At 36.9% G+C, this 21,582-nt stretch overlaps 2 protein-coding genes across 3 annotated transcripts; one reads left to right on the forward strand and one right to left on the reverse strand.

Moving 5' to 3' along the window:
- The first annotated feature begins 5 nt into the window (after nt 1–5).
- On the forward strand, nt 6–14,311 carry LOC120079619 (protein IQ-DOMAIN 1-like). Its single transcript, XM_039033874.1, has 6 exons — nt 6–134; nt 730–804; nt 1,983–2,078; nt 2,860–3,078; nt 10,583–10,696; nt 12,168–14,311. Exons 1-6 carry the CDS (start codon nt 6–8, stop codon nt 12,447–12,449), a joined length of 915 nt encoding a protein of 304 aa, XP_038889802.1. The 3' UTR covers nt 12,450–14,311.
- Nucleotides 13,976–16,960, reverse strand: LOC120087110 (transcription factor TCP4). 2 transcript variants are annotated; one of them, XM_039044100.1, is made up of 2 exons: nt 14,390–16,960; nt 13,976–14,288 (listed from the first exon to the last, which is right to left on the reverse strand). In XM_039044100.1, exon 1 carries the CDS (start codon nt 15,723–15,725, stop codon nt 14,424–14,426), a length of 1,302 nt encoding a protein of 433 aa, XP_038900028.1. In that variant the 5' UTR covers nt 15,726–16,960; the 3' UTR covers nt 13,976–14,288; nt 14,390–14,423. The 2 variants fall into 2 exon arrangements, with proteins under 2 accessions (XP_038900028.1, XP_038899957.1); XM_039044029.1 differs by having other exon boundaries at nt 13,976–14,306.
- Nucleotides 16,961–21,582: the final 4,622 nt, after the last annotated feature.

The raw sequence follows: 21,582 nt of genomic DNA on the forward strand, positions 1-21,582 counted from the left end.
TAACTATGCAAACAGCAAATTTCAGCTCCAATGGCGACCGGTTTTCTGCTTTCACACTTCTTCCTCACTCCGCCATCAGAGAGGTGACCCTTCATCTTCCAGAGATGAAACAGCGGCTTCGTTTTGGTTGCGCTGTCAGTTCCAAAACCATGTTCATCGATCGATCCATGTTTCTCTCTATTCCTTTTCTTGCATTCTACTTAACCTTCTATTTCTACTCCCTCCGACACCTCATGCCGGACGCTATCTGTTGTTTCTCCTCTGGTAAACTCTTGTTATTTTTTAACATTATTTTTCTTTTATCTCTCTACATTTTTATGTTCTAATTTTTGAAGCCCAATTCAGGAAGAGCAATCGTCCGGTGTAATGGTGATGACGAGGGAGGCGTATTCATTTAACTGTTGTTTTATGTATTTATTTTATTGTTTCTTATGGTGTCGATCAATTCATGGTTATTGGTTCTTCTGCATTTGGGGATTGGGGGGGGAGGATTGCGTGCATTGTTCATACTTCAGAAAGCACATAATCTGTTTGTTGTAATGTCTGCGAAGGTTATGGATATGTGACTTTTGTAATTTTCCGTTTTGATTAGCATTCATATTGGTTTATCTCTGTGCACCGTACTTTAATCTATTTTAGAATGTCTGTGAAGACTGAAGAGTAAGAATATGAGACTCTAATTTGTGCACTTTGCATTTCCATTTTGATTAGCATTCTGGTTGGATACAGATGAGTCCAGCAAATTGTTTTTGGACAATATTCAAGCAACGGAAGGTCAAACATTTTACGAGCAACGGAGAACAGGTAAGCTTTCTCTTTCATTTGTTCTCTTTTGAAGATAGGAATGAAGGCTATAGAAATATTCTTTCAATCATTCTTTCTTGTGGTGGTCCTCCTATAAAGTTGGGAAGAAATTGAGGTTAGGATGTTGTTGGAAGGATATCCATGGCATAAAACGAAAATAAGAAAGCTGGGAAAGTAGTATGGAAATGTCAAGGAGCACATTAAGAGCTAATTCTGATCAACTAATTCATCTCCAATTCTCCATGCATTTCCGTATATTGCAAAGTTTTACATCTTTTTTGTGTTGGGAACTTAACAGAAACGTCGATATAAGAGCATAAAAACAAAAAAAAAATAAAGAAATGAATTGATTAGGTTGGTTATGAAGATTTCTCGTTCAATAAATTTTTTTGGTCATAAGGCTTTTAATCTCATACTTTGTACTTCGTCTCTGTTAACTAACTTCTGATAAAGTTCCAAAGCAGGACGATTAAACTTATTCATACTTAATTTTGACGTTTGATACTTTCCAACACTTGGAAGTATAAGCTTCCTAATCTATTAGTTATTGCTCTACCACAATTCTCTTTCAATATAATTTGTACGTCAGTTCTGAATGAACTATGATTTTCTGAAGAGACAAGTTAATACTGTTGTGAGAGTTAAATTTTTTATAACAATTGTTTTCATGAGAGTTAATTTTCACAATTATTACGAAAAAAATTGTAGCATTTTTTTGCTAGGAATTTTCCCCTTTCTTTTGTATATTTCATCATATTACTGAAATATTTGTTTCTCATAAATAAATTCATAACAATTATTGAGGTTGGTAGGTTGTTAAAGCTTTATCTGTCTCTTACCTTTCTTTTCACTGAACCCTTACCTTCCTTTTGACTGAACTTCTCGTGAGAACAAATTGAGAGAGAGAATTTATTAGTTTAACAAAAATTTAGTTAAATTTATACATTTGCTATAAAATTCTACGGTAGCCAAATTGAGCTTGGCTCAGCGGTATTGCATGTGCTCCGTCCCTAGAGGTCGGAGGTTCAATTCCCCATTCCGCAATTGTTGTATTAAAAAAAAAAAAATCTACAGTAGCACAGTGCCAAGCCTTTGTTATTATCAAATTCTAACACTTGAACATGTTTTTGTCAAAGTTCCAGTTACTGTAAGTTGCTCTGTCCCTGTTCTTGGATCAGGTACACGTAAAGACAGGAAAATCCAATGGTTTCCCTAATGAAAAGAGTGAAGATCTAGCTGCAACTCGAATTCAAAATGCATTTCGCACATTTACGGTATATTGCATGTTTTTAGTAGCTTGTTACCCATCAATTTTACTTTTATTTGATTGAGCTGTTTCCCGTAGCTTTGCCATTTTGCTTTATGTCAATTACCAGCTCGCTGGATCCAATTTGTTGGCTAACTTTTGCCCTTATTATAATTTATAAACTCCGGAGTTGCTTCCTTAGAGAGCAGATTCCTATTCGTATCCTGTCTTTTGGCAATTTCTCGATACCATTATTTGGAAAGTTATTCGTACTTCTCAGATCATGGATTTCAATTCACCAAATAAATTAAGAAAGAGCAAGCAAAAAAAGATATCAGCAACAATAATAAACTCATAATCTTCTTATTTCTTGTGAGCTAGGAAAGAGTCTTGAAACAAACTACTTTGATTCTGATTCATGATAACCTTTTATTGAGGCTTTCCTTCACTCAACTTAAGATATTATAGTTTGAGATGCTGAAACAACATCTTACATTCCAGGCATATTTAGAGTTCAATTTTTCCAAATTTGCATCATTCTAGTTGGTTGATATAGGATTGAACAATGATTTATATTTAAAGATGAATTCTTCAGGCATTATCTTGTCATTTTGGGCCTTCGTTACCCTCAATACTTATGGTTGCCTAACATATAATTTTGTATGATGTTGATGCGGTAGACTTTTACGCTAACCAATGGAGAGTCCAACATTATGTATGATTTATTTGGGATACAAACATGTAACTCAATGGTAATCACAAATGTATCAATCATTTTTGATGAAACGGTTTAATCTTTTGTCGTCCAGGCCAGAAAGGATGTAAATAATTCGAAAGTGCCAGAGAGATGCCAGGATCTAATTCAAGGTGAAACGGCTACAAAACAAGTGTTAAGCTTCATTCATTCATGGAACAGAATGCAGCAAGAAATTAGAGCACGTAGACTCTGTATGGTCACAGAATATCGAGTCAAGCAAAAGAAACTGGAAAATCAGCTGAAGCTTGAGGCTAAAATTCATGAACTTGAGGTAAGTACCATTGACTTTCCTCCTTGAACTATTGAACATTCTGATTGAGTCTCAGTTTCTTCCAATGAAGTTGAACAAAATCTTTTCTGGGTTTGAATCTTAGGAGATCACTGTTATCGCTTTGATTGCTGCTTAAAATGTTCATGCTTACGTAGTTGTTATGGGGAATGACATAATTATGAAATGTTCTACTTGTTATATTACATTTTGTTTACTCACTTATAATTATTGAAAATAAAAGGGTGGAAGAGAAAAATACCAAAGTTACGTGGAAAACCCTAGACCAAGGAGAAAAAACCACGATAAGAGTTTTTTATTAATTTTCTGATCCACTGTACACACTACAGGGACAGGTATAAATAACCAAATAGTAAGAAACCCTAGACTGTAGACACCACATAAAAAGACCAAAACGCCTTTAGGGCTAAACCACAATTTCAACACTCCCCCTGAAGTTGGGGCGTAGATGTCAATGAGACCCAACTTGCTAATACAGGTGTCAAAAGTCTGTCTAGTTAACCCTTTGGTGAGAACATCCGCAACTTGTTGACTGGATGGAACATAAGGGATGCAAATTCTACCGTTATCCAGTTTTTCTTTGATTAAGTGTCGGTCGATCTCAACGTGTTTGGTTCTGTCATGTTGAACCGGATTGTTTGCAATATTAATGGCAGTCGTGTTATCACAATAAAGTCTCATCGGGTCATGACTTTCCTGGTGTAGATCTACGAAACCTTTTTCAACCAAATCTCTTCAGAAATACCTAAGCTCATAGCCCTATATTCGGCTTCGGCACTGCTTCTAGCCACGATACCTTGTTTCTTACTTCTCCAGGTAACTAAGTTTCCCCACAGAAAGGTACAATATCCTGAGGTGGACTTCCTATCTGTAATAGAACCAGCCCAGTCTGAGTCTGTATAGGCCTCGATGCACCTTTTATCATGCTTTCTGAAAACCAAGCCCTTTCCAGGTGAAGACTTCAGATACCTCAGAATTCATGTAACCGCCTTTAGGTGTCATTCATACAGAGCCTGCATAAACTGACTGACCACGCTAACTGCATATGATATATCAGGTCTGGTATGTGAAAGATTTATCAGTTTCCCCACAAGCCGTTGATATCTCTCCTTGTTCATAGGAACATCATCTACTGATTCTATCAGATTGTAGTTGACTTCTACCGGCGTATCTGTAGGTTTACACCCTGTTATTCCAGTCTCTCTCAATAAATCTAGAGTGTATTTCCTCTGAGACACTGAGATCCCTTCCTTCGATCTGGCTACCTCCATTCCCAGGAAATATCTCAAGTCACCGAGATCTTTGATCTCAAACTCATCTCCCATTTGCCGTTTCAACCTGTCAATCTTTGTTGAATGATCCCCTGATAGTATAATATTGTCAACATAGACAATCAAGACAGCTATTTTCCCCGGTGCTGACTTCTTAGTGAACAAGGTGTGATTCGAATGCCCTTGAACAAACCCCTGAGATTTAACAAAGGTGGTGAAACGATCGAATCAGGCTCTAGGAGACTGCTTTAGGCCATACAAGGACTTTTTTAATTTGCAAACTTGATTGCCGAATTGTGCTTCGAAACCTGGAGGTGGGTTCATATATACCTCTTCTTCCAGCTCACCATTCAGAAACGCATTTTTCACATCCAACTAATGTAGGGGACAATCTTGATTAACGACAACAGAGAGAAGAACACGAATAGTGTTAAGTTTTGCCACAGGTGAGAAAGTTTTTGAGTAATCCACTCCATATGTCTGAGTGAATTCTTTTGCAATCAATCTGACCTTCTATCTGTCGAGAGTTCCATCTGACTTGTATTTGACAGTAAAAACCCATTTACACCCTACTGTTTTGTGACCTCTCGGAAGACTAACCAGATCCAACGTTTTGTTAGTCTCAAGAGCCTGCATTTCCTCCATAATTGCAGCTCGCCATTTAGGAATTTCCAGAGTCTTGTGCACATTGCCTGGAATCATCACAGCATCCAGGCTGGTGGTGAAAGCTCTAAATCTCATAGACAAGTTACTATAAGACAAGAAGCTTTTCATAGAGTGTTTGGTGCACGACCTCGTACCTTTCCACAGAGCAATTGACAAATTCAAGGTAGCATCAATCTCACCGATCTTGTCTGCCTGTTCATCTGTTGTTCATTTTCAGTCCCCTGAGCATCACTTGGCGCTTCATTACAACCATCATCCCTGACTTTGCCAGAGTTCACTACATCACCTTTAACATACTCATTATCATTAAGACTAGGGGTACCTTGAGCCTGAGCCAGTTCTGGTTCTGACTCTTGAACACCTTCCGGCGGGGCAACAGGGGGAACAATTTCGGGAACTATTTCCTTTTGGAGATGCTTCCTATAGTAGGTTATCCAAGGCACTTGTTTTGTAGGGAGGACGGATCTCATTTGTTTCAGGAATAGGTTCAGGAATAGGTTCATGAAACAGGTCTAAAGGAACAGAGTAAGTGGAAGTGTTAGCCTCTTCACTCGAGGTCTCCCCCTGAAGAGTACTAACGGGAAAGAAGGGTTTGTCCTCTAGAAAGGTACATCCATGGTGATAAAATACTTTCGAGAGGAAGGCTGAAAACACTTGTAGCCCCGTTGATGGAGCGAATACCCAACAAAGACACATTGTTGGGCCCTAGGAGCAAATTTACTCTGGTGAGGACCGTGATTATGAACGAAAACGGTGCACCCAAACACCCGAAGAGGAACATCTGGGAAAATGCGAGTGGATGAGACGAATTCTTTAAAATGCTCTAAGGGGGTTTGGAATTTGAGCACACGAGAGGGCATCTGATTGATGAGATGAGCTGCAGTAAGTACAACATCTCTCCACAGATATGAGGGTAAGAATGCAGGTATCATGAGGGATCGGGCTACTTCAATGAGGTGGCGATTTTTCAGTTCGGTCACCCCATTCTGCTTAGGAGTATAGGCACAGGAATTCTGGTGGACAATACCTTTAGAGTTTAAAAACTCACGAAGGGACTGATTAACAAATTCACATCCATTGTCACTTAGAAGAATGACGATTTTGGTATTGTATTGGGTTTCAACGGTGGTGTAAAACTGTTGAAAGACCGTCGTCACTTCAGACTTGTCGGTAAGAAGGAACACCCATGTAAGACGGGTGTGATCATCTTAGAAGATGACAAACCACCGTTTACTTAACACCGTTGTGACATTCGATGGACCCCAAACATCACTGTGTATCAAGTGGACGGGTCGAAAAGGTTTGTAGGGTTGTGAGGTAAAGGACGCCCTAGGCTGTTTTGCACGAATACAAACATCACAAGGTAAAGATGACACATTCACATTTTGAAATAAATGGAAAAATAGATATTTCATATAATGGAAGTTTGGTTGTCCAAGACGAAAATGTCATAATAAGAAATCAGTTTCAGAAACAGTGAGAGAATACAGTAAACAAGTGCTAGATAAACTCCTAGAAGAAGCATCCTCGGAGAGGGAGTAAAGCCCCCTATTGTGTCGGCAGTGCCAATCATCTTTTCCGAGCTCAGGTCCTGAAACGAAACATTATCTGGTGATAAAACGACTTTGCAGCTCAAATCTCTGGTTAATTTATTGACTGATAGCAAATTATAAGATATTTTTGGCACATGTAAGATATTCTGTAAAATCAGTAGTTGAATTGGAGATAAGTGACCCTTTCCGGCAACGGGGGCAAACGACCCATCTGCAATTCGTATTCTCTCATTTCCAACACTTGGATAATAGGAAAGGAATTGATCAGATGATTCAGTTACATGGTCCGTTGCTCCTAAGTCAAGAATCCAGGACTCATTTCCCTCAACAAGGAAACTAAAAGACTGAGGAGTACCTGATTGTGCAACATTGTTGGTCCCAACTGTACCTGGATCCACATGGCCAATCATCGGGGAGGCATCATCAACTGTTTCATCCACAAAGGCTCGATCGGATTTAGACTTATCATTTGAGGGCGCTGCTTGCCATTTGGTGGACGACTGTGGAATTTCCAGCATTGATCTTTTCTGTGCCATGGTTTCTTACAGTGTTCACAAATCAGTGGAGACTTTCCATTCTGTTTGTCATTCTTTGGTCTAGCTGACTTGACTCCAAACGCAGCAGAGTCTAAGGTGGTGGTTGCGGTACCGTTCATAGTGCTAGTTCTATCCTCTTCTAACATGATTTCTGAGCAAACTTCCATCAAGGACAGCATTGGTCTTTGTCCCAAAACTCAGCTCCAGACGCCATCAAAGTTTGAGTTTAAGCCCGCCAAAAAATCATATATGCGGTCAGTCTCCTCAATCTTCGAATACTGAACCTCGTCAACTGGGCAATTCCAAACTATTTCGCGACACAAATCCATTTCTTACCACAACAGTGACAATTTATTGAAATAGGATGTTACGTCAAGGGTACCTTGTTTGCACTCGTGTACTTGTTTTCTCAAAGTATAGAGGCGCGAAGCGTTTTGTCTTTTCGAATATAGCTTTTGGATGACTTCCAAATATCTCGAGCTGAAGTTGAATACAGTAGGAGCTTTCTAATCTGGTTTTCCATACTGTTTATCAAAATTGAATGGAGGAGAGAGTCCTCCCCCTTCCAAATACGTTCCTGGGGATCCCCAGGGTTCGGTCTTGGTATCTCTCCAGTTAGGTATCCAAACTTGTGTCGTCCCTCAAGGACCATTTTCACAGATTGAGACTAAGAAAAGTAGTTTTAGCCATTAACTTCTTCTCCAATAGAAATTCCTATAGAATTACCCACAGAACCAGACATTATGTTTGTAATAGGTAAAGCAAGGTAAGCGGTTACCGTTTTTGGTGAACATAATGGAAAGCCTGAATACGTATCTAGGTGACAGTCAGCCGAAGGAATTGTCGTGGATCTAATGGCTAACCCGAATGCCGAAATCTGCTGCTGCAAGTGTGCCAGTTGTCGTTGTAAACCAATCGTTCCGCCAAAACCCACCGTGGGTTGTTGTTGCCCATAAAAACCCGAATGCATGGACTCTGTTGGCATGGAGGAAGCGGCTGGCTGAGCAAGGAAGTGGCCCTAATGAACCGGCTGGGCTGACTGAACCGGGTTTGGTTGGACCAGCTGGTTCAGCTGGACCGGTTGGTTCGACGCCTGGTTTGAAGGAGCAGTCAATCACGTGCCTGGGTAGGGTTGTTCGGTCGGCTGGGCGGCGTTTAGCTGCTATTCAATTGGTTGTGATTGCAGAGCTTGGAGATTTTCGGCGATCGACTGTGGCTAAGCGTTTCCGAAGGTGGCTGAGACGCTCAACGATAGCAGCTGCTGCATTTGAAGGCACAAGAGAGGTTGTCCGATTGGTGGAATCCTACTGTAGGGTTGTACGATGAAGGGAAGGAGGCCAGCGGCGATTGATGGGCTGTGCGACTGAATCTGATCGATGGGCTACACGCAAGTTTGGTTCTGCAATGGCCCAAGTAACGATCGTAAATATTGGTCAACGACAACCCTAATTTCAACACTTTGGGAATTTTCCACTTGATTTGCATCTCCTGCTAGGTTTGACGACTGAATTTCTTCAATCCCTGCCACGATCTCATCACCATGCTCCGATACCATATTGAAAATAAAAGGGTAGAAAAGAAAAACACCAAAGTTATGTGGAAAACCCTATACTAGGGAGAAAAAACCATGATAAGAGTTTTTTTTATTAATTTTCTAATCCACAATACACACTACAGGGATAGGTATAAATAACCAAACAGTAAGAAACCCTAGACTGTAGACACCACATAAAAAGACCAAAACGCCGTTAGGGCTAAACCACAATTTCAACAATAATCCTCTATTTAAGATAGGCTAAAAAAATCATTGGGAAATTCCTTTATAGCCGAATTTTAGGAACAAGTTGGACGATGTTCTTTTCTTTTAAGAATTAGAATGTCTACTTCAACATGTGTGTAACTATCACATTATAGATTCTAGATTGTTTTTGTTTTTGTTTTGTTTTTTGTTTTTTATTATTTTTTTAAAAAAATGGGTTTCTAAACGTTCATACAATGCTAATTCACTTACCATGTTTACATTTGCAAATGTTCTATTTTAATCCTTATACTCCCAAATATTGCTTTAAAACTTTACGTAGAAATGATTTAAGTTCTAATTATTCAAATTTTCTCGATTATTTAACTAAATTCTGAAAGATTTTTTTTTTTAAGATAAAAGATAAATTCTGAAAGATGTTGAGCTGAAAGATGTTGAGCTGAAAGATCCATATTTAGTCTTAGGTTAAAAATAATTGCACCTTGGGTAATTGAGTTAGTATTAGACACATTTAAAACAATTGTTTAAACATATCTGAAAACATGTTTTCATCAAATCTCTTATTCTCAAATTTTTGTTTTTAGATTGTGTACCAAACATATCCTTAAATATTGAATTACTTAACATTAATTTGATTGATTGATTAGTATTGATTTTAATTTAAAATTAGTACCTGGTGTTCTATTACATTACTTCATCTTTATCAATCAGTAATTCATCCAATTAATAAATTACTTAATTTTTTAATTAATTTGTTCTTTTTTTTAATATTAGTTTCTTTCTTGGTCCAATTATCACATCACGGAGGAAAAGAAAAAAGATCTCAGACCTTGTCGTGTTTAAACATATGTACACATTTTGCGTTTGGGCAATATTATTCATTTTGCATAACAAAATCTTGAACTAAACAGTTGGAGATTCTACCATTTGCTTTTATTTATTTAATTTGTTTTAAAAGGAGATTGGGCTTTTAAACCAGAGTATTTTGTCTTAACCATATAACCATAAAAAGTCAGATAAAATCAATTAGTAAGAAATTGTTATTAATAGCCAAGGATGCGAGTTTTGGTTCACTGTGCATACGTTCACAACTTCTTTTCGAAAATTATAATTTATATCAGGGTTCTAGGTACACATTTTAAATATTTTCTAATTAGTTCTTTTTAGCCATCTGTATATTTTACTGTTCTCGATGTTAAAAATATTATTTGAAATTTATAAATTTCTTGTACCAATTACCATATGAATATTTATCAGAGTCCCTTTTGTGCCTTTTTTATTTCATTATATGTTTTTAAAGTAAGCTCGCACGGTCAGGGTTTTTTTTTAAATATATATACACACACACATAAGAATTTTAGTCAAAATTTGAAGTCTAATTAGTTACTTACAAGAACATGTTTTTTCTAAATAAGTTATCGTTCTCCAGAGAGAGACTTTTGATTTTTCTTTCAAGTACTATATTTAATACACACACACATATATAATAATTTTAGTCAAAATTTGAAGTCCAATTAGTTACTTACAAGAACATGTTTCTTCTAAATAAGTTATCATTCTCCAAAGAGACTTTTGATTTTTCTTTCAAGTACTTTATTTACAGGCTATAGCTAAAGGGTATCTTGTAAGTTTTATCTCCAACTTAATTGCCATTTACAAAAGGGACTACATTGCCTGTTATGTGATGTTCGACCATTACAGGCAGAATGGTGCGGTGGGTCAGAAACAAAGGAGGAAATACTTTTCAAGATTCAGCAACGAGAAGAAGCTGCTGTAAGACGGGAGCGGGCTATGGCTTATGCATTCTCTCATCAGGTATGCTACATCAATCACATACGGACCTAAATTGAATAATGCTCTTTTAATTATAGAAAATTGAAATCTAACGTTTATAAATATAGTTGAAAAGTGAAGAAAACATTAGATTTATTTAACAAATTGGTTCTTAACATTTGTTCTTTATAATGATTTTTTTCTGTTATGGTTACTTTTCATTGAAAGTAGTTTATACCACTAAGAATATTCAACTGTTAGTAAGTTGTATCAATTGTTCCAGCTAGGATATATATCAACCATTTAAAACATATGCAAAGAGGCCAGAATCTCCCAGTCCTAAATATCTCAATTGCTCGAAGCATATGATCTTAATCAAAAGGTCATAAGTTCGAATATCCCACTTCTATATGTTGTTGAAAAAAAAAAAAAAAGTTGATTATTAACTTTAAGCTAATTTTAGTAAAAATTTTGGTTTTGAATCATACATCATTAATATACTTTAAACCTTCCCTAGTAAACTATTCAATGACTTTCAGTGGTAAAAGATTGATTATAATTTGACCTTAGTAAAAATTTTGCTTCGATTTAAATTTTATTTTGGTCCAAAAAAGTTGCTGTCATTTTCCTTTGGTCCTAGTATCTTCTACTTTTGTGTTTGTTTTCAATACTTGGAATTTCTTTTGGTGCATATTATTAAATATTTTACATTGTATTTAACAAAGTTCATAAACGTCATGTTTCGAATTTAATGCAGACTCGAGAAATAACCTAAAACATGTCTGCATGGTATTAAGCAATTTTTTTGTAAAAATATTTTAAATATTTGATGATAGGGATCAAAATGAACTTCTAAAGTTTGAGTGTACTGAACAAAACATTAAAAAGTATGAAGGTCGAGATAAAATGAGGAAGAAGTTGTCCTTTAAAAAAAAAAAAGGAAGAAAGTTGAAAGACAAATAATTTTAAACCTTTATTAGTATCTTGAATTAAATCACCTATCGACTTTAAGTTGATTATTAATTTATCTCATATTAAATGTTAGTTTATTGACGGGATTTCTTAACCGACTTAAGTTGCTTAAATTATGCGTGCTCAAATTATCGTATCATTAAAGAGACTGTATTAGATCACCACCACTTTTTAATGCTCAAATCATTCGATGATCAAAAGCGAACTCTAAGATATTTTTATTTATGTAGGTTTTAGTATTATATAAAAATAAAACTGACATTTTAAAAAGAAGTGTTGAACTCATTTCTGTAAGCTGATTTTCTGCTATAAATGTGGGATCAAGTCAAATTTACCAATAATGAAGCAAACTGAGCATAATATAAATCAATGAGACTCCAAATAAGTTGGTAAACAAGAGGCATATTTTACACCTGTTGGCAAATAAGAGTTCCTCATCAAATTGAAATCAGTTCCTGTATTTGTCTGCAAATAACAAAGTCTTTTAAAGGAGTACTGTGACTTTTCTGTTATATCATTTAATGGTGAACCCCATCTGCAGTGGAGGGCCAATTCCATCTTAGATTTGAGCCCGGCTTCATACAGCCTTGACAAAGAAAACTGGGGATGGAGCTGGAAGGAGAGATGGATTGCTGCTAGACCGTGGGAGATCCGAGCTAATACTCATCCCACCATTCCAAAGAAGGTGCAGACGAAGCAAACAAGCAAACTCAATAAAGTGACATATCAACCGGGGTCGAAGGTCTCAAACTTAGCCAGACATTCTTTGTCGAACAGTGAGGGGCGTTCAAAGGCCAGAAATTCTGCTATACCCAACTGCTGAAACAAGCTACAAGAAGCTGAAGGTCATTTTGTATTTAATCACACAACCCACAAACCACAGCTGACTAATTCAATGATATGAATTTGGTAGTTCTCACTATAATTTCACGCGGCTTGCTTTGTAGTATGAATCTCTACTATTATGCCTAATAAGAGTTTCATATCTTCCATGAAAAAACATGCTTTGTATTCCATCATTTTCTTCCTCCTAGACATTTCCTTGATTAGTCTGCTATTCTCAAGAAAGAAGAATACAAGGTGTCTGAACCTAAGAGGTCTCATTTACACTTCCCCTGCTCTGGGTTTATTGCTCTGCATATACTGAATTAAAGAAGCACCAACTAAAGCTGAGCATTGTCACTATCTCCACATGAGACAATTTTTTTATCTAAGAGTCTGCATATAGAGGAGAGAGAGAGAGAGAGAGAGAGAGAGGAACATTCCAGCTAGATTCTGAAATTTAACAGGGTTGGGGACCATAGGCAGATGGTGAAGGAAAATAATTTGGTGGTATCCATCTGTATATTCTTCTATAATTGGGGTTTTTTTGTGTTCATACCCTTCTTTCTTAGTTGTCCGGTAGATTTACTCCACTCTACCCCACTTGGTCTAACAGCCACGCTATCTATCACGTTCATATTGAATATGGTGCAATATTTCAAATTCCTCTACCACAGGATCTTATTGAGTTCTAATCAGTTTCCTTTTCTCTATCAAAACCTAAAAAACATTGTTTCAGAAGGAAATACTATCCCTTATACCAATACTGAGAAACAGGAATCCAATTCTAGTAACTTGAGCAAAGCCGGATCCCTAAGATTGGTATAAGCTCCAACTTGAGGTTCAGATAAGAACGGAATCTTAGTTTCAATGGGCTTATCAGAATCAGCTTTCTTGTGCTTTCCTGGTCACACTAGAATTCAGATTCTAAGATTATCATTCAAGGAAGCTTAAAGGAATGTTTGCCAAAAATAATTTGCCAATTTTGTGATCAAAATTTCTGAATTTGACGCTCAGTATTAGGAGGCAAAACATTGGACTTGCTGAATTTTTTAGTTCTACAACTGTCTAGCAATTATCTACTGTTCTAGGAAAGTGACTTGTCATTTGCCAATTTGCCCCAAAATCCAATCAATGAAAAAGAAGTGAAAGATTTATTCTCATAATTCCTTCTGCAGGTTTTAAGGAAGTTGCTGAGGCAAAACAAGTTTCTCTTAGATTCACTAAAGCAAACATCATAGTTGCAGGAAATAGCAATTAGCTTATGCAATCTAGACAACAGCTTAGCTCCTTTAACCAGGTAAAAGGATACCAACTATTTTCCTATTGTTTTTGGAACAAGAAAGCATCCACCATCTTTAACCAAAGCTGATAAGCATAATAAGGTCAAGATATGCCTAAACCTTTAAAATCTAGTCTTTTCCCATAGAACTTTGCTGTTAATGTTATGCATAGAATTCAGGGGACGGACCATACCAGAAACAGGCTCAGTTTCCTGCATAAGGGGAAAGTAGAACATGCCAAAGAAACTAAAATTGAAATATCGATTTAAAAAAAGTAATCAGAATAATCATAGTCTTGCTACAGAAACAAATAAGAAAGACAATTCCATCGAAGAGATTCATCAAAGATTAGACCTGAGAGGTTTTTTTTTAACATAAACAACTGACAGAAGCTTAAATAAACCATGGACCATAAGACCTGAAAAGGTACTCAGATTCACTACTTCCATGGTAAAGGCCATTGAAACAAAACGACCCAAAATTCTGCCTCTTGAAATCCATGCGGTGGCTTGACGCTGGTGCTGCTAACCTTGGCTTTTCTAATTGAAGATGCACACCTGCAATAACAAAACGGTCTAAAGTAGGAGAGATGCTGAGGTTAGGACCAATGGTGTTGAGGATTCAGATAAATTTTAGACGTGGGTTTTGAAGTTAGGACCTGTAAAAGAGAAAATCTTGGGATTTCGATAAAATCAATGGCGAGAATCAGAGGAAGCAGAGGATGGCTTGTCTGAAATGCCATCGTGCTCCTCCTCACCCTGAATTCGCGTTGGAATGTGAAACCCGGAGAATCCGCCTGAGGCGAATCCTAAGCCTGAGTAGGAGGATAGGTGGATTGATGGTGGCATTTGATGCTGTTGATGATCATTGGCTGTAAGTGATGGGTCAATCCAAGCGCGAATTGAAGGTGTGTTACTGGACTGAAGGGGTCCCCTCTGAGAAAAAAACTGGTTTTCTCCAAATAATGGCTGCATAAGTTGCGAAGGCGGCAGTGCAGTTGGCAACTGCGGCGAGTTGAACACATATCCTGCACTCCTAATCCCACCTCCGCCATGACCACTGCCGCCGCCACTACCAGTTTCTGCACCAGATGCGTTCCAAGAAGTTATCCTTGGGAACCGGCTAATCTCCGCCGGATTGAGGCTGTTGTGTTCAGACCAACCAGCGCTGGTCACATCAAACCCGCTTAATGGGGCGGTGCCGGAAAACAGGACATGCTCATTCTGATGACCTTGACTCTGGTGCTGAGCATGATGATGCCGGTGAATAGCTATTGGGTCTTGAAAAGACTGCAAAGAAAGTCGCAGATCTTGGTTCTGGCTACTCGTCCTGGAAAGCAAATCTTGTGGGTAATTCTGGAATTGAATCGACGAAGAAGTCGTCTCTGCCGCCGCCGCCGCCGTGCCTATGGGGAAGAACGACTTGATTGTATCAGCAATGGAATCCGAGTCCAGCGACGGTGGGAGAAAGCTAGAGGTGCTGCTGTTTGGGCCTTCACCCATTTGGCTATGCTGCAAGTTTTGCAGAGGAAACTCTGAAACTCTACTGTCGCTCCCCAACACCGTCGCTCTCCGGTTACCGGTTGAATTGAACACATCGCGTTGGACAGAAAGTAGATTCTCGTTCTCGTCATTCAGACTCTGCTGCTCCTCCCGCTGTGTGGATGCGTTTCCTGTGCTCGGATGCCATGCAGGGAGCTCGGCGAGCTCATCAATGGCGGCCTTGGCCTTTTTTATTAGCCAGTCTACAGCTTTACTGGGTCGGTCATAGCCGAGGCGGTCCTGGACGTCGTAGAACTGGATAGCGGTATGGGCAGAGAGACGAACACGGCGGTCTCTTGGACCTTTGGCTGTACAAACTTTGCTGTGACGATCTTTTCTTCCAGTGGAACGAACAATGTGGCCTCCTTGAACCTCCACAATCTCCCCACCGCCGCCTCCGGTTCTCATCCCCAACCTTGACGACGTCGATGTTTGGCGGTGGCTCTCTCCCATTTTTCTCGCATATTCGATGCTCTGCTCGGCGAAGGTGGAGGAAGAGGCGGCAGGGGCCGCCACCGGATGAGGAGGAGGAAGCTGAAAGTAAGAACGTTTTTTGGGAGCTTGCTGCTGGTGGGGTTGTTGTTGTTGTTGTGTCTGTGAATCTAAAACTGCGTAGTAATTCTGTAGATTTTGGTCTTCCTGGTGAGTGTTTTGAAGAAAAAGATGCTGATTCTGATGCACATTGAAAGGATGTGGTTGCTGCTGATGGTGGTGGTGGCGGTCTTGACGGTGATGGGGCGGAGAATCTTGGTCGTCTTCCTCTGCTTTTCCTTCTACATGCCTCGAAATTAGAATCTGGTTTTGATGATGATGATGACGGCGATTTCCTTGAGGATCCAGACTCGGATTGTTTTGCTTTTCTTCTTCCAGCTTTAAACGGGCAGTGCTTTTTCCTAATCTTAATAGCTTCTTCTATCTTCTCTCTCCTCTCTCTCTCCTTCTTCCTTCTGCAATTGCTGCTGCTGCCACCACTCTGAAACCTGTTGCTTCTGCTGCTGCTGCTGCTGTTGCTGATGAAGCTGCCGCCTCGTCTGCCTCTCCCAAAAAGTTCTGCCATTCATTTTTTTCACTTCCATCCCCCCACCTCGTCCCCCCAACTATTCTGCAAATCAAAAACCAAACCCACAACCAGAAGCCTAAACTCAGTAATTCCAATTCCACAGCCTAACCCATCTCTCTCTCTCTCCTCTCTCCTTCAGCACAGCTTTTGAGAGTTATGTCTCTTTATGTGATAGATACCCACTTGACCAGGCAAACCCCAGATGACTTTACAGAACCCCCCACCCCTCTCCAATTCTCTTTCTACATAGACATTTTATAGAGAGAGAAAGTCTGTTTGTTGCTTCCCTCCCTGCCTATGGAAAATGAATGGAACAGTAACAGTACATCAAAGTGCTATTGGGGAAAAAAAAAAAAACAAAAAAACTAGAGATCCAATTGAGGTCTTTAATGGCGGCAGCAGCAGCAGAGGCCACTCGCAACTTAGCCTACTGTCCTGCTCGTAAAGAAGAATTTAAAGATCTGTGCCAATATCATTACTGAATTTGCTGCGATACTTTGTACTCTTGTACTCCCTCCCCCCAATAAAAGATTATTTTCTCCAAAATCTTCTTTTTTTTCTATTCAATTATTGGTTTATTTAACTTTATGCTGTCTAATACCCCCTTCTCTCTCTCCCTCTCTCTACAAAACTTGTGTCTTTGGGGCAGTTTATTTCCATTCAGTTTTTTCTTATGCCTCTCTGACATTAGATCTTCAAATTAAATTCCAACTTCAAAAGGGGGTTAATAATTGATAGGAACATATTGAAAATTCTGACATGGGGTTTCTTCACTAGTGGAGAATAATTAGTTCACGTTCAAATTGGAATAACCTTTTATTTTTTATTTTTCTTTTATGTTCTTTCTTTTTTTACCAAAGTAGAACTAAGGTAGAAAGATTTAAATGTAGGCGAGGTAGAATCTTGAAATGCGTATACTTTTAAGTTCTACACGAGTGGCCAAATACTATTGGTTTGATATGGTTCGTTTTTTCAACCATATGGTAGTAAGAATTCAAATGCCTAACTTTTTAGATATAATATCTAAATCAATTGAATTATCATCAGATACAATGTTTTGTACTTCCCTAGTTCGTTTATTTGCATATATGTTATTGTTATTTCGTGAATAATATGTAATGAATGATATTGAAGTTTTAATTCCATTTCTAGCGAGAGTTGCTGAATATTAACTTTTAACAATGCGTTTTTACCTGTTTTGCTAAAAATGTTGTTACTGACTGTGTGTTTGAATCCACGATTTCAATACTAGTGTGAATAATGGGTGCCAGAAAAACATAAAAATTTGTCTCTTCCATGTACGAGGGGAAAATGAATTGGGCATGCAATTTATTATTGTTATTGTTTAGGGAAAGAAGAGTAAATATTTAGTTAGGTATGGTTGAATAGAAATTAACTGAAATAGTTATTATTTCAATTTTACAGTTAGAAAGATTGGGAAGCATTGGTTGTTAACTTTTGGCTGAGCTTGAGCTTCACAGGTACATATTATGTCTGAATCCTTTGGTAGATTGTGTAGTGTTGAATCTAATTATATTGTGCATTTGCATTGGTTAAATATTGGCCTCTGTTGCTCACTTTCTTACACCTTTTCCTCTCATTATGGTTCTATGTCTATGTCTTTATCTTCTTTCTCTCATCTCTACAACACCTTTAAGTTGCTTTTATGGTTCTCTCTCTATCTCTTGCTTCATTTAAAAGAAACAGTTTGTCTTCTTTTTTTTTTTCTTTTTTTAATCAAATTTTCTCCTCCCTACTGGCTTTTTTTAAATTTCTTGGTTTCATTGAATTTGAAAGACTCATCTCTACTTAATTCTTTGTTCTTTTTTCCCCTTGTCCATTCTCTTTTTTAATTGTTAAATTAAAAGGGAAACTTTTGTTTAAAAGAAATATGTGTATACTTGCACTAGGTTTCATTTTATATTGTTATTTTATAAAAATAATTTTTATCCCTACACTTTATTTGAAGTAATACTGTAATAGTTTAGGTCTCGTTTGGCAATCATTTTTTGTTTTTGAAAATTATGTTTATAGACACTACTTCCATTTCAAATTTCTTTCTTTTGTTATCTACTTTTTTCCAATGATTTAAAAAACCAAACCAAATTTTCAAAACTAAAAAAATAGTTTTTTAAAACTTGTTTTTGTTTTTAGAATTTTGCTAAGAACTTCAACTGTTTTCCTCAATAAAGATGCAAATGATCGTAAGAAACGATGAGAAAATAGATTTAATTAATTTTCAAAAATAAAAAACAAAAATCGAAATGGTTACCAAATGGGGTCTTAGCGGTGAATTAGTCTATTTATTTTATAAAGAAAACATTGATGTATATATTACACACACAAAGATAATACATACATATAAAAGAACCCTCTTGACTACGTCATTCATGACACGCAACTAATTGCCAAACTAAGTATAGTTTAATTGGCATAGCACTTGTAATATCAACTTCAAAGTCAGAGGTTGAGTTTTATCTTTTATTTGGCCGCTGAGTTGTTTCTCACATTTTAATCCTTTACATTTAAAAAATAATTCTAAATCTTTGAGCGAGTTAAATTGACCAACAGAAAAAAATGAAAATGTTAAATTAAATTAGGGTTTTCTATACATATAACTAACATACCTAATTATGCAATTGCAGTCAAGTGAATGGTTATTTTACACAAAAATGTGCCTCAATTTACTTTTTTAGCTCTCAGCATGTAAGGGAAGTTTCTATTGGTTTTAACTTTCTAAAAAAGTTTTCTTTTCAGAACCTATATAAGTAAGAAAAGTATCTCCAAAAATTCAAACAATATGTTCGATTTATATTTACATTTTTTAATATAATTGTAAACACACACAAAAAAAATAAACCATGGTATATGTGATGCAGATTTACAATTTTCACTATATTACTTGTAAATTCGACATATATCTGAGATCTCAATAGATAGGTAATCGATTTTCAACTAGAAAGAATAGAAAATAAATGAAATCACCTAAAATAAAGGAAACATTAATTTTAAAAGAGAGAGAGTTTAAAAAGATAATCTAATAATAATAATTAAAAAAATTCCAAAAGAAAAAATAATTAGAAGCTAGAGAAAGTGTATTTTTTTAAAAATATTATTATAACTAAAATCACAGCCTCTTTGGAATGATTTTTAAAAAAAGTTTGTCGGTGGAGTCATCAGAAGAGGTGGCCAGAGGTCGGTTGTCGGAATTGATTGTCGGAGGCTAGCTATCGGTGGTCACTAGAGATGGCGTCCGAAAGTTGGCTAACAAATTTCATAGATTAAATTAGGAGGAAATAAAAAAGTAACTCATAAATTTTAATAGTATATAAAAAAATCGAGTAGGTAATCTTAGCTCCTAGATCCTTAACCCAAACCAGTGTTAGACTTAGGATGTCTAACCCATTTAATCTCAATTCTTGAAACAAACCCTCCTAAAAAGGAGAAAAAAAAATCTATGCTAAAGAAACAGATTGCTTGGATTAGATTTTCGTTCATAGTCAAATGGTTATAAAATTTAAAATGATTACACTTTTTTTTTATTATTTTTTAGTCAGAAACTTTGAGGTAGCATCTTCCTTTTTTTTTTTTTTTTCCTTCAAATTTTAAAAAAATGATATCCTGAGATGAAAATGCATTTTAGAACCTACCAGTGTCTAAAGAATTTGACTATGACTTCTACCACTAAAATTGCTATTCTTTTTTTTTTCTTTTTTTCTTTTTTTCCTTCTTAAAAAGAAATGTCATAATTAGATAAAAATAAATCAGTTGACCTTAGCTTCGCCTACTGGCATTTAGATTTGTAGCTTTACCTTTTACTAAAAGTCTTTCTTATCTTTTAAATAATGTTTCTATTAGACCAAAAATGCATTCCTTAAAAAAGAAAAAAAAAATCTTCTCCTTGGATTTTTATCTATAGTTTACTATTGACAAGTGATCTTTCTTTATTTAATAATAGAAGATTATAATCTTAGTTTAGTTTTTTTAGTTCAACCTAATATTTTGAAGTTAATTACTTCAAACTTTTGACCACTTAGTTGTTGGTGTAAATTTAAGTTATGTGAGTTATATTCAGATCAAACTCAATTATTTTTTTTAAAAAAAAATATTTAATAAAAAAATTAAAATATTATTTTAGTTCTAATTTGGGATATATTTAATGTTAATTCCAATAACTTTTAATGTCCAATTTTAATTTATGTATTCTAAATAAATCTTAAATAATTAGTTTTTATCGAAATTTGTTAAATAATAATGCCAATTTATATGCAAGATGATATACTATGGGATATGCTTCCAGTTTAGGGATAATAAAAAATGTTTGAAAAAATTAACAACAAATTAGTTGTAGATACTAAATTAAAAATAATTGAAATGACATAAAATGAATATTGACATTTTAAAACATAATTATTAGGAGGTGTTTGGCTTACCGACATAAGTCGAGTTGAGCTGGTATAATATACAAACTCATTGTTTGGCCCACCAACTTTACATATTAGTGGAGTTGAGTTGGTTTATTTTATCAACTCACCCCAACTCTCCATTATTTCCATGTTTTCAATAGCTCCACCCATCGACTACTGTCACACTCCGAGACCTAACTCCGGACTCCAACAACCACCTCCGATGACCAACTCCTTGCTTCGACAACCACCTCCGATGACAAATTCTGGCAACGAAATCCGGACTCCGACAACCACCTCAAATGACAGCTTCGGCGACCAACTTTGAGCTCCAATAACCTTCGTGGACTAACTCCAACAAACCAATTCTGGCCTCCGACAACCACCTTCGATGATCCAACTCCGACGATCACCTTCGCGCTACCAACTCCGACAACAAACTCCGATGACCAACTCCGACAACCACCTTCGTAAGCTTTGACAACCACCTCTGACTACAAACTCCAATGGAAATCACCTTCGATGATCACCTTTGAGTGAGCAACTCCAACGACCAACTTGAGGCTTCGACGACTAGACAAACTCCGAAAACCAACTCTAATATCACCTTCATGCGACTAACTTTGGGCTTCGACGGTCACCTCCGACTACAATCTCTAGCGAAAATCATCTTCGATGATCAACTTCAACGGTCACTTTCGCCCGACCAACTTCGAGATTCGAAAACCACCTCCAATGACACTTCGACAACCAACTCCAATACACCTTCATGTGACCTACCTTAGGCTCCGACTACAAAATTTAGCAAAAATCATCTTCGATAATCAACTTCAACAACCACTTT

Source organism: Benincasa hispida, chromosome 1 (assembly GCF_009727055.1).
Source record: "Benincasa hispida cultivar B227 chromosome 1, ASM972705v1, whole genome shotgun sequence".
In the NCBI taxonomy this organism is placed as follows: Eukaryota; Viridiplantae; Streptophyta; class Magnoliopsida; order Cucurbitales; family Cucurbitaceae; genus Benincasa; species Benincasa hispida.